Source organism: Amblyraja radiata, chromosome 21 (genome assembly GCF_010909765.2).
Source record: "Amblyraja radiata isolate CabotCenter1 chromosome 21, sAmbRad1.1.pri, whole genome shotgun sequence".
NCBI classification, from domain to species: domain Eukaryota; kingdom Metazoa; phylum Chordata; class Chondrichthyes; order Rajiformes; family Rajidae; genus Amblyraja; species Amblyraja radiata.
The window spans coordinates 30,087,203-30,097,499 of NC_045976.1; the positions used below are offsets into that span (position 1 = coordinate 30,087,203).

At 45.1% G+C, this 10,297-nt stretch overlaps 1 protein-coding gene across 1 annotated transcript; it reads left to right on the forward strand.

The window, feature by feature from the left end:
- The first annotated feature begins 4,235 nt into the window (after nt 1-4,235).
- On the forward strand, nt 4,236-7,079 carry atp6v1f (ATPase H+ transporting V1 subunit F). Its single transcript, XM_033039950.1, has 2 exons — nt 4,236-4,516; nt 6,160-7,079. The coding sequence occupies exons 1-2, from the start codon at nt 4,359-4,361 to the stop codon at nt 6,359-6,361; spliced, it is 360 nt and encodes a 119-aa protein (XP_032895841.1). The 5' UTR covers nt 4,236-4,358; the 3' UTR covers nt 6,362-7,079.
- Nucleotides 7,080-10,297: the final 3,218 nt, after the last annotated feature.

The following is a 10,297-nucleotide window of genomic DNA, read 5'->3' on the forward strand; positions in this document are numbered from 1 at the left end:
AGATGGTGGAGGGCTTTGTAGGTGAGGACCAGGACTCCGAAGGTGATCCGGTGGGAGATGGGAAGCCAGTGAAGCTTCCCGAGGATTGGAGTGATGTGATGCCAGGATTCGGTGTGGGTGATGAGTCGGGCGGCTGCGTTCTGGACCAGTTGGAGTCGGTTGATGTAGGTGGAGCTGATGCCAAGGAGAAGTGAGCTGCAATAGTCCAGTCGGGAGGAGATGAAGGCATGGATGAGTCTTTCAGCAGCAGGCGGTGTGAGAGAGGGTCTGAGTTTGGCGATGTTGCGGAGATGAAAGAAGGAGGTTCCAATGACATGGCGGATGTGAGGCTCAAGGGAGAGGGTGGAATCAAAGATCACGCCAAGGTTGCGGGCCTGGGGAGATGGGGAGACAGTGGCGCCGTCGATGGTGAGAGTGGGGTCATTGATCTTGCTGAGTGTGGCTTTGGAGCCCATGAGGAGGAATTCTGTCTTATCGCTGTTGAGTTTGAGGAAATTATGTTGCATCCAGGTTTTTATAGCTGACAAACAGGAGCTGATATGGGAGAGGGGGAGGGGGGTTGTGGGGGGATTTGGTGCCAAGGTAAATCTGGGTGTCATCAGCGTAACAGTGGAAGTCCAGATTGAAGTGGCGGAGCATCTGACCAAGGGGGAGGATGTAGATGATGAAGAGGAGGGGGCCGAGTACAGAGCCTTGGGGAACGTCCCGGGTGACTGCGGCCGCAGCAGAGGCGTGGCCGTGGAGAGAGACGAAGTGGGATCTGCTGGAAAGGCAGGAACGGAGCCAGCTGAGCGCAGAGCCTTCAATGCCGAGGTCTTTGAGTCTGGTGAGCAGGATGTTATGGTTCACTGTATCGAAGGCTGCGCTCAGGTCGAGGAGGATGAGGATGCCGAGGGAACCAGTGTCAGCAGAGGCAAGGAGGTCGCCGAGGACTTTGAGGAGAGCAGTTTCTGTGCTATGGAGGGGGCGAAAGCCAGATTGGAGGGGTTCAAGTAGGTTATACGCAAGGAGGTGGGAATGAAGCTGCGACGCAACGACACGCTCCAGGGTCCTTGAAAGAAAGGGGAGGTCTGAGACTGGGCGGCAGCCAATGAGAGAGGAGGGATCAAGACCAGGCCTCTCCAAGATTGGTGCAACGGCAGCAGTTCCGAAAGCGGAGGGGACAACCCCCCGGGACAATGAGGAGCCGAAGAGACCAGTGAGGCAGGGGCAGAGAACGGGGAGGCAGGACCTCAACAGGGGAGTGGGGAGAGGGCCGAGGGAGCAGGTAGTGGGTTTGGAAGAGCTGATGAGTTTGGAGATTTCAATAGGGGTGACCAGGTCAAACTGGGAGAGGAAGCAGTGTGGAGGAGGGGTACGGAGGTCAGTGGAGATGTTGAAAGGAGGGGCCCTGGTAGGTGGTGGAGTAGATGCTGGGGAGTCGGGTACAGGGGATAAAGATTGATAGATGGTGCTGATTTTATCAGCAAAAAAAGTGGAGGAATGAGTTGCAGAGAACCGGAGTAGAGGTAGGGAGAGTGTTGGCTCGAGGCTTGAGGAGGTTGCCCACTGTGGAGAAGAGGGTTCTGTGGTTTAGGCAGGGATCGGTGAATATGGAGGAGAGGTAGGCAGATTTTGCAGCAATGAGGGCATCTTTGTAGTCAGTGAGGTGGAGTTTGTAAGCTTCAAGGTGGACTGTGAGAGATGATTTATTTATAAGTCGTTCGAGTTGGCGACCAGTCTGTTTCAGTTTACGAAGTGCAGGTGTGTACCAGGGTGAGGATGTGTTGAAAATTACGGTTCTTGTTTTGAGGGGGGCCAGAGTGTTGAGGGAGGTAGACAAGGTGGAGTTGAGATGGTTTGTGAGATCATCAGGTGAGATGGGGGTTGAGTCCAGGGGGAGAGTGGTGGAGAGCAGGTCAGAGATTGTGTGTTGCCTCCCTGGTGCCAGGTCCAGGATGTCATAAGAGCAGCTGCATGACATTCTCGAGGAGAAGAGGGAGCAGCCAAAAGTCATTAATACATTTAAGTGCGAGGTGTTGCATTAATTTAAATTTTCCAGAGCAGCAGGAACCTTCCTCCCTGAAAGAATGTCGATCCCAGTTAAGGCACAATCCCTCTGAATTGTAGAGATCCCACCTAACCCAAAAGGGTTCCCAATTATCAAAGTACCTAAAGCCTGTCCTCCGGCACCAGCTCTTTAGCCACACTTTCAGCTGACCCGTCATCCTGTTTTTACCATCACTAGCATTTGGCACGAAGAGTAATCCCAAGATTATGACCTTGCTTTTGAAATTCCGGCTGAATTCCCAATATTCACTCTGCAGGACCTCATTCCTCTTTCTACCCATGTTGTTAGTACCAGTGTTTACCACAACCTCCAAATGTTCTTCTGCCTTATGTTCCACGACATGTCCAACACAGACATTGTGGGCTAGAGAGCCTGTACCTGTGCTGTTCTATGTTCTAATATAGGTAAGATTAAGAGAGATTTCTTCATTAATAGAGTGGTGAATTTTTGGAATTCCCTATACCTAAAGGCTAGGCGGTTGAGAATATCCTAGTTATATAATATAAATTATAACGTAAGGTATTTTATTAAGTAAAGATTAATTTGTCTTTGGGTTTTGAGTAAACTGAAGCTTTGTAATTCTATACTGTAGAAGAGCTGGGAGCATTCAAACTGCATTCAAGCTGCTTCCTGTTGTGCCCAAGCAAAAGATATTGACAATGGTGGGAGAGGACACACTTCCTGAGAAGGTTCTGGTTTCTGTAAACAGAAGCCTTGAGAGAGTATACTCCCCCAGATCCTACCATTCATTTGAAGGCCCTGCCCTGCTTTGACTTCCAAAAAGGCAGTACCTTACACTAATCTGAATTAAACTCCACTTGCTATTCCCCAGCTGATCTAGGTATTGCAGTATTTCTTGATAATAATTTTCACTGTCAACGATACCACATGTTTTAGTGTCATCTGCAAAAGTACTTATCATGCCTTATACATTTAGCAACACTTAGAGCGTATTTAAACAAACATAGTAACAGACAGGGAACTGAGGGATATAGACCACGTGCAGGCAGATGTGCAGTTTGAATTGGCATCATGGTCAGCACAGGCATTGGTCTGCCATTGGTTCTTAAATATGGCATTCCAGCACCATCTTACATTTAGGATTAGCAATACACACTGACTTGGACCACAGTACATACTTATAAGTATTTGGCTCGAAGGGCCAAATGGCCTCCTCCAGCACCTATTTTCTATGTTTCTCAATATATAACATAATATAAATAGAAAACAAAACAGAAACTGCTGGTAAGGCAGAGAAATAGAATCAATGTTTCAGACCCTTTGTGAGAACTGGGGGGGGGAGGGAAAAAATAAGTTGCAGAGGCAATGGATAAGACGGAGTGATTAGGACAAGGGGTCACAGCTTAAGGATAAGGGGGAAATCCTTTAAAACCGAGATGAGAAGAACTTTTTTCACACAGAGAGTGGTGAATCTCTGGAACTCCCTGCCACAGAGGGTAGTCGAGGCCAGTTCATTGGCTATATTTAAGAGGGAGTCAGATGTGGCCCTTGTGGCTAAGGGGATCAGAGGGTATGGAGAGAAGGCAGGTACGGGATACTGAGTTGGATGATCAGCTATGATCATATTGAATGGCGGCGCAGGCTCGAAGGGCCGAATGGCCTACTCCTGCACCTAATTTCTATGTTTCTATTATGGCAGTGAGATTGACAGGCAGCCTTCAATGGGTTAATGGCTGGGAAATATTGCCAGATGTTGGCCACCAAACCACTCAAGTGTGTCACACTGATGAATAAGATCATGGCTGATCCACACCAGCCTCAACTCCTCCATACCAATTCCCCCTCACACTCAATTCCCTGCAGGTCGGGCTGTGCTAATGGAGAGGGCTAAACTGAGGCAACATTGCAGCAGAACGCCAGTTACCTGACCGTAGGTCCAGAAGGGTGCCAGGTGCCCGGCTGGAGTGCTGCTGCTGCAGAAATGGTTATGACTGCAGACGGGTCAGGGTGGCTGTGCAATCCCACTTCAAACCTGCGACCATGTTTCTGTCCTTAGTGAGGACGTCGAGCGTGCCTCTCCGCGTGCGCTCGCTCGGACGGCGCGGGGCTCACTGCGCATGCTCAATACTGGGGCACTGGCGCGTCCTGGGTAACGGTAACAAGGGGGCGTGGCTCTCAGCGCATGCTCAATGCTGGGGACAGACGTCACGGGTAAAGGCAGTGAGGGGCGTGGCTTCATGCGCATGCTCAGTACTGGGGCAGTTGACGGATGACGTCGCCTGAGGCCGATGACCGCGTGACCAGGGGCACTGCGCAGGCGTGAGGCCGGGGACAGTGAGCGTGCGCGATGGCGGGCCGGGGCAAACTGATCGCGGTGCTGGGGGACGAGGACACCTGCACCGGATTCCTGCTCGGCGGCATCGGCGAGCTCAACAAGAACCGCAGGCCCAACTTTCTGGTGGTGGAGAAGGAGACGAGCGTGGCGGAAATCGAGGAGACTTTCAAGTGAGGGGGGCTGTGCCTGATGGATGGGAACCGGGCCGGGGACCAGCTCCCAGGGGGACGGGAGAGGGACCCGGGATCAGCTCCCAGGGAGAGGGACTCGGGGGGACGGGATCGGGACCCTGATCATTGTCACCCTCGATTTTGTGGAAGCTTACTATGCATATATTGTATTTGGCGTTCCAGTTTCTGATATGTTTCCAGATCTGGACATCTGCCTGTGGTCTGGAGCAGAAGGGGTTTAGTCTAATGTGAAAATTGTGGATTTGGATTGGGCGAGGAGAGATGCAAGGAAACAGTGAATCCTGACGTGATTTTCTAAAACTGGATCCAGTGAGCTCACTGGCTTAAAGCAGATTGATAGATTTTTGTGATGTACAAGAGTACTCAGTCTCATGTTTTTTATTACATAAATTAATCATTCATATTTAAGTGTAGAGGACATGTTGGTAGATGATACAACAATTGGCTATGTCGTTGAGCGTGAGGAGGAACTCTTCAGATGTGCAATCTAGACACTTGAGTGGAAAGGTAAAGAGTGCAAGGTAGAGCCAGAAAAGTCGGATCAAAGATAGTCGCCAATGAGGTAGATAGTAGTTCAGAACTGCCCTCGTTGTTGTAGGATGAATCAGTTACCTGCTGGGGATGTTGTTAAAAATGTAAATGGGTTGCTCTCCGTTATTTGTTGCGACATAGAATATGAGAAGATATGTTCATTGGTGGGCCTAGATAGAATAATTACAGCTAATCTTGTTTAGCAAAGAGATATTAAAATTGGTGGAAGGGATAAAGAAAATATGAAGATTTTTCACCTTGAGATTGGAAGGAGTCTGGAACTCATAATCTAGATGGGTGGTAGAAATAGAAACCTTCATATTTAAAAAGTATTTGGATATGTACTTGAAGAGCCATGACCTTCAGGGTGAGTGCTGGAAGGTGAGATAGATTGGGTAGATCTGCTGAATTGTAAATTTTCTATGAGCCTGATTACTCCCATGGGAGTTTTATGTATGCAATCCCAAATGATATATGGTGCGAGGTGCTGCTGGTGAGCTCAACACTGTGCCATGTCCTCACTATTTCCCCCTTCTTTCCACCGTGGACCTTGTGTGAGAGTAACAGCTAAGATGGCCACAGGTCTGGGTATGCCTCCTGTATAGGCGTTAGATACATTGTGAAATCTGTCAGTAAGTGCTGAGGAATTCTGAAAGTGGGGCCAAGCGTTAGTTTAAGGAAGTGAGTCCTGCATTTGCTCAGGAAGTTCAATTCAGTGCTGTCCTCCCTACTTCATTCACTCAGCCGGCTCCTCAGCTTGGGTTGGCTCATCTCCTCCTGTCCTGTGGATGTCTTGATTTTCTTTCCCTGTCCTATCCTCAACACCAGAAGATGGGCTTCATTTACACTCTCTTCCTTCACCATCTCCTGTCCTGTGCCCAGAAATAATCCCATAATAATTCTGCTAAATTTCTAGAAGCAATGGAGGCATCTACAGCCAGCCTCTGGGTTCAGTACTGAATGATTGGGCTTTGAGGCAACCTCCAAGATTCTGTGAAGGCTGACAGAATCTATTCTGTTGCCTTTGTTACGATGCCGATCCTGCAATTTTGCCAGGAGTTTGGAATAAGTCTTTCTGATTTTCTTTACAGAGGTTTCTTGAATCGTGATGACATTGGGATAATTCTGATCAATCAATACATTGCGGAGATGATTCGTCACGTCATTGATGCACATACGATATCGATTCCTGCTGTGTTGGAGATCCCATCGAAGGAGCACCCATACGATGCTTCTAAAGACTCCATCCTGCGGCGTGCTAAGGGAATGTTCAGTACTGATGACTTCCGGTAGATAGACTATGCAGTGCCAGTCATGCGACGCCGTTGAGTTCTGTCATTGTGTTGTTTTATTGTATGTTGTACAGAGTGTTGATTCCTCTGGTCCAATGTGCAGAGTGCTGATTCCTCTGCTGTCAAATCCTAGCCAGACTTTGCAGCAAGCAATCCCCACTCCCACTATGTCTACATGATCCCAACCCACCATTTAGTGACCTTTTACTCACTACAAATTTGAGTATGATTTCATTTCCATTCAATTCTGTACCTGCCTTGGGGGTATTTGATGGGATTGTTTAAAGTGTGACTCTAGGCTGTAACTGGCACTGTGCCTGCCCTGGCATAAATCAATCTTGTGCTAACTATTGATGTTTCAAATTGCTCCGTGCTGTACCTATCTGAGAGAGTGGGGAACAAGGTAGACATTTTTAAACACTGGAATTAAAGATAATAATTATTGTCTGCTGAGTTGTGATTGTGCAGAAAGCACTGCTGCTCAGGCGGATAGGATGGGCACAAGCTCCAAGCTCTCAGTTGGGTTAGTATTTTATTGGATGGCACTAAACAGGATTGTTTGTGTTGAAAATTCAATGTTGCTCAGGTCCCAGTTTGTGCTAGTTTTAACAGAAACTGAATGTGGTTCTGATCTGGTCCTAGCTAGTCTTCACATTGCATATTTATGATGTTGCTTGTCCCTGATTATTATGTCAATAAATAAACTAACATTAGAGGTTGATTTGTGTCATGTGTTTCTGATTTTGTACAGAAAACTATATCCTTATTGCTTTTTTTTCAGCTTACATTTTCTCCTGCTTTTACATTTGCTGTATTGGACTGTGTTCACTTGAATGTACCAATGCCCTCTTAATGAACATCCAACAGCCCATCTTGCACCTTGTAAACATCAGCTTATCCAAAGCAGGAAATAGTGCTTGAATATTATTCATGTTTGTCGTTACAAAAAAAAGACAAAGTAGCATTATTGCATAAGTTCCAGATAAATTCTGTCTCAACCAAGAGAGAATCTAAATACCATGCCTTTTGATATTTATTGATAGTTCTATTGTCAAATTTCTCTGGCAACTGTTAGAGAATAGTAGAGCATCCTAATTAGAATCTGAACTGTATCGTTCATAAGACAAATATTTTTGCTATAAGAACAGGGCAAAGACAGGATAATATGTAGGAAGCGGTTCACCTTGTGATTTCCACCATCTATGATGCACAAGGCAATGTAATAATCGACACAATGCCAATACAATACTGAGAACACTAATGAAGTTTGACAACAAATGGAACACTTTATTGTTCTCTATCCACCGTACTAAATATTCACTATTCCTCTTCCCCCCGTCCCCCTGACTGTTTTTGCAACAACACACCACACCAAGTTTACTGACTTTCCCCACTTAGAAGACAAAGCTTTAAGCACATTGAGAAATCACTTCTATATTTCTCTCAGGCAAGGTTACCAACCATCCAGAGAACAACCATACACTAACCCCACTGTTTACCTGACATCTTCCATAAGTTACAGTTTTGAGAGGCAGTTTCTCAAGGAAAATAAAGAATGACAGGATATGATGGTTTTCTCAAATCAGGAAGTAAAATAAAATAATGCATCCATCCATTTGTCCATCAGTTCCAGATCTGGCAATGCTGGAATTTGTATACTTAATTTCTAATCATTCCATGGTCTCACCCATCGTATTTAAGTACCCTTCTGAGATCTCTGATCATCCAAATCTGTCACCTTGCACAAAGCGGGTTTAAACTAAGGGGCTATAGTTTGCTGAGCTCAAAGCTCTTGACTGGAATTCCATCTCTAAATCTATGAGGTATTTTGCCTACTTCCCCAACACCCCTCTATGTACCTCAATGTTCTGCTGTGTCTATTGGATTCTTGTTGTGCTCTGCACTGTCCCCACATCTGGTTTTAATTTCAGTTTGGTGATGTTTTACATTCTTCATCCTGCCAATCATTTTCACTGGATGATATGAAACTTCCCTGCCACCAATTGGCAGGAGCTGTCTTTTTAAAATTTCTGAGAGCCATGGAATAGCAAGAGGCTGCTATTAAAAATGTAACCTTTTATATATTGGAGGGTGTAATCAGGTGACAGGGGCTATTGGCAAATGTGCAATTGGATTAAGTCTCATCTAATAAAATGTGTGATGAAACAGACTTGCAAATCCTGGAGCAGTAATAGTGCTAATTAACCAAGTTTTGTCATCCTGTATCCCATGATATGAAGGCCGTAGTACCTTGAATTAATGGGACATTCTCAGCTCACAGTTGGATGTGTCCCCTTCAACACTTGAGATAAAATCCACTGGTGATTCTTTGAAAGGCATTCCCAGACTCAGGAACAATTCCTTGCATCCAACTGATCATCTATCTGGCCAAAGGAAGATGGGTTATAGATGCAGAAGGTAACTGATCAATAATACAACAGGCTCTTGCTCCCCCATCTATACTGAACATTTTACATTTCCCAAGCTGTTCAGCCCTCGTGCTCTGCTGTTGGAATCAGGTTTTATTGGTCTGTGAATGTAGGGAACACAAGGATCTGCTAAGTAAACAGAACAGGAAATTTACAACTTGAGGAAAACTTTGCCAAAGCTGCTGGAGAGTTCCTAAAGTACTGCCAGCTGTGATAATACAAGTATTTATTTTCCTCAGCAATTTATGGAAAGGCAAACCATTTCTGCCCATTCCCCTGCAATGCAAGTATTGTGCACGGGTGCGACTGTTTACAGTGCAGGAATGGAATAGCCTTTGGCTTAGGTTGTTCTTTAAAAAATGTTCCTCAAAAGTAAACCAAAACCCAGTTTCCTAATGCAGTGCTGACAGAATTTTCTTGGGATGGATTGGAAATTAAATTCCATTGTCATTACTACTGGAGATGTCTGCAGTGAGAGATGTTGGCTTTGCAAGCAGCATTCTCAAGCATTCTGAGTGCTGGCCAAAACAAGAGTTTCAACTCGTGTCACCCACATGCAAACCACAACAATCCTTTCTCTGCATATGCTGGCTGCCAGGTTGTAATTTATTAAATCATTGCATTCCAAAACACTGGCTCTTAATAAGAAAAAATGCATTTAGTCCACATCTGTTTTAGATTAATCAGTCTTAAAACTACTCATTCTTAAAAAGTGCAGATGCTGTCAGTATTCTGTTATTTTTTGGTAGATTTTGAGTCCTTGTTGAATCTGACCACAATCTTGTAATTACTCTATCGCTATATAGAAGAGCCAACTGAATTAAAAAAAATTAATCAACGATTTGATGTAGAATTAATGAAGCCACAGCACAGAAACATATCATTAGGACCAATTGATTACTGACAGTGTCTGGTCCACCTGAATCTACTCAAATCCCTATTTTGATTCTCTTCCCTTCTAGGCCATTAATTTATCTAGTGATACAATTGTATTAATGCCATTCTACTAGAATTTCTTGTGAAGTGCATTCCAAATTATAACATATTTGTATCAAGTGAATTTCTTATTGGAATTGTTTGTATCTGATTTTAATGTATGGATTTTTATCTGGTTAACACTGCATGTGGAAATATTCCCTCCATGCTTATCCTATTAAACACTCAAAGTCAAAGCCCCAGGTCAGGCTGACCTTGATTATCTGATCTCCACGGCAAGCACTTTGGCCAACTCTTGTATTTGCCCTATTCTCATTCCCCAGCCATCCTCACTTAGCAACAGACCCCTCAAACCGACCCCTCTTCAATTCTGAGGTCTCATAACATACAGTACCTCCCAAATACCCAAAAGAAGCCCATATTCTCTCCAGCAGTTATTTATTTTAGCTGATGAAAGAAAAGCAAGAGGAACTTTTCATCTCAACATTGATTCTTGAATTATGTTTGACACACGGGTAGATTATTGCTAGACACTATTTGAAAGCGGAATAGAACACCCTGCTACTCTCATA

Bases quoted from the DNA above. Each gene is read 5' to 3' on its own strand.
- atp6v1f (XM_033039950.1), top strand. From the start codon at position 4,359: ATGGCGGGCCGGGGCAAACTGATCGCGGTGCTGGGGGACGAGGACACC. The intron at 4,517-6,159 runs GTGAGGGGGGCT...TTTTCTTTACAG, and splicing joins GAAATCGAGGAGACTTTCAA to AGGTTTCTTGAATCGTGATG.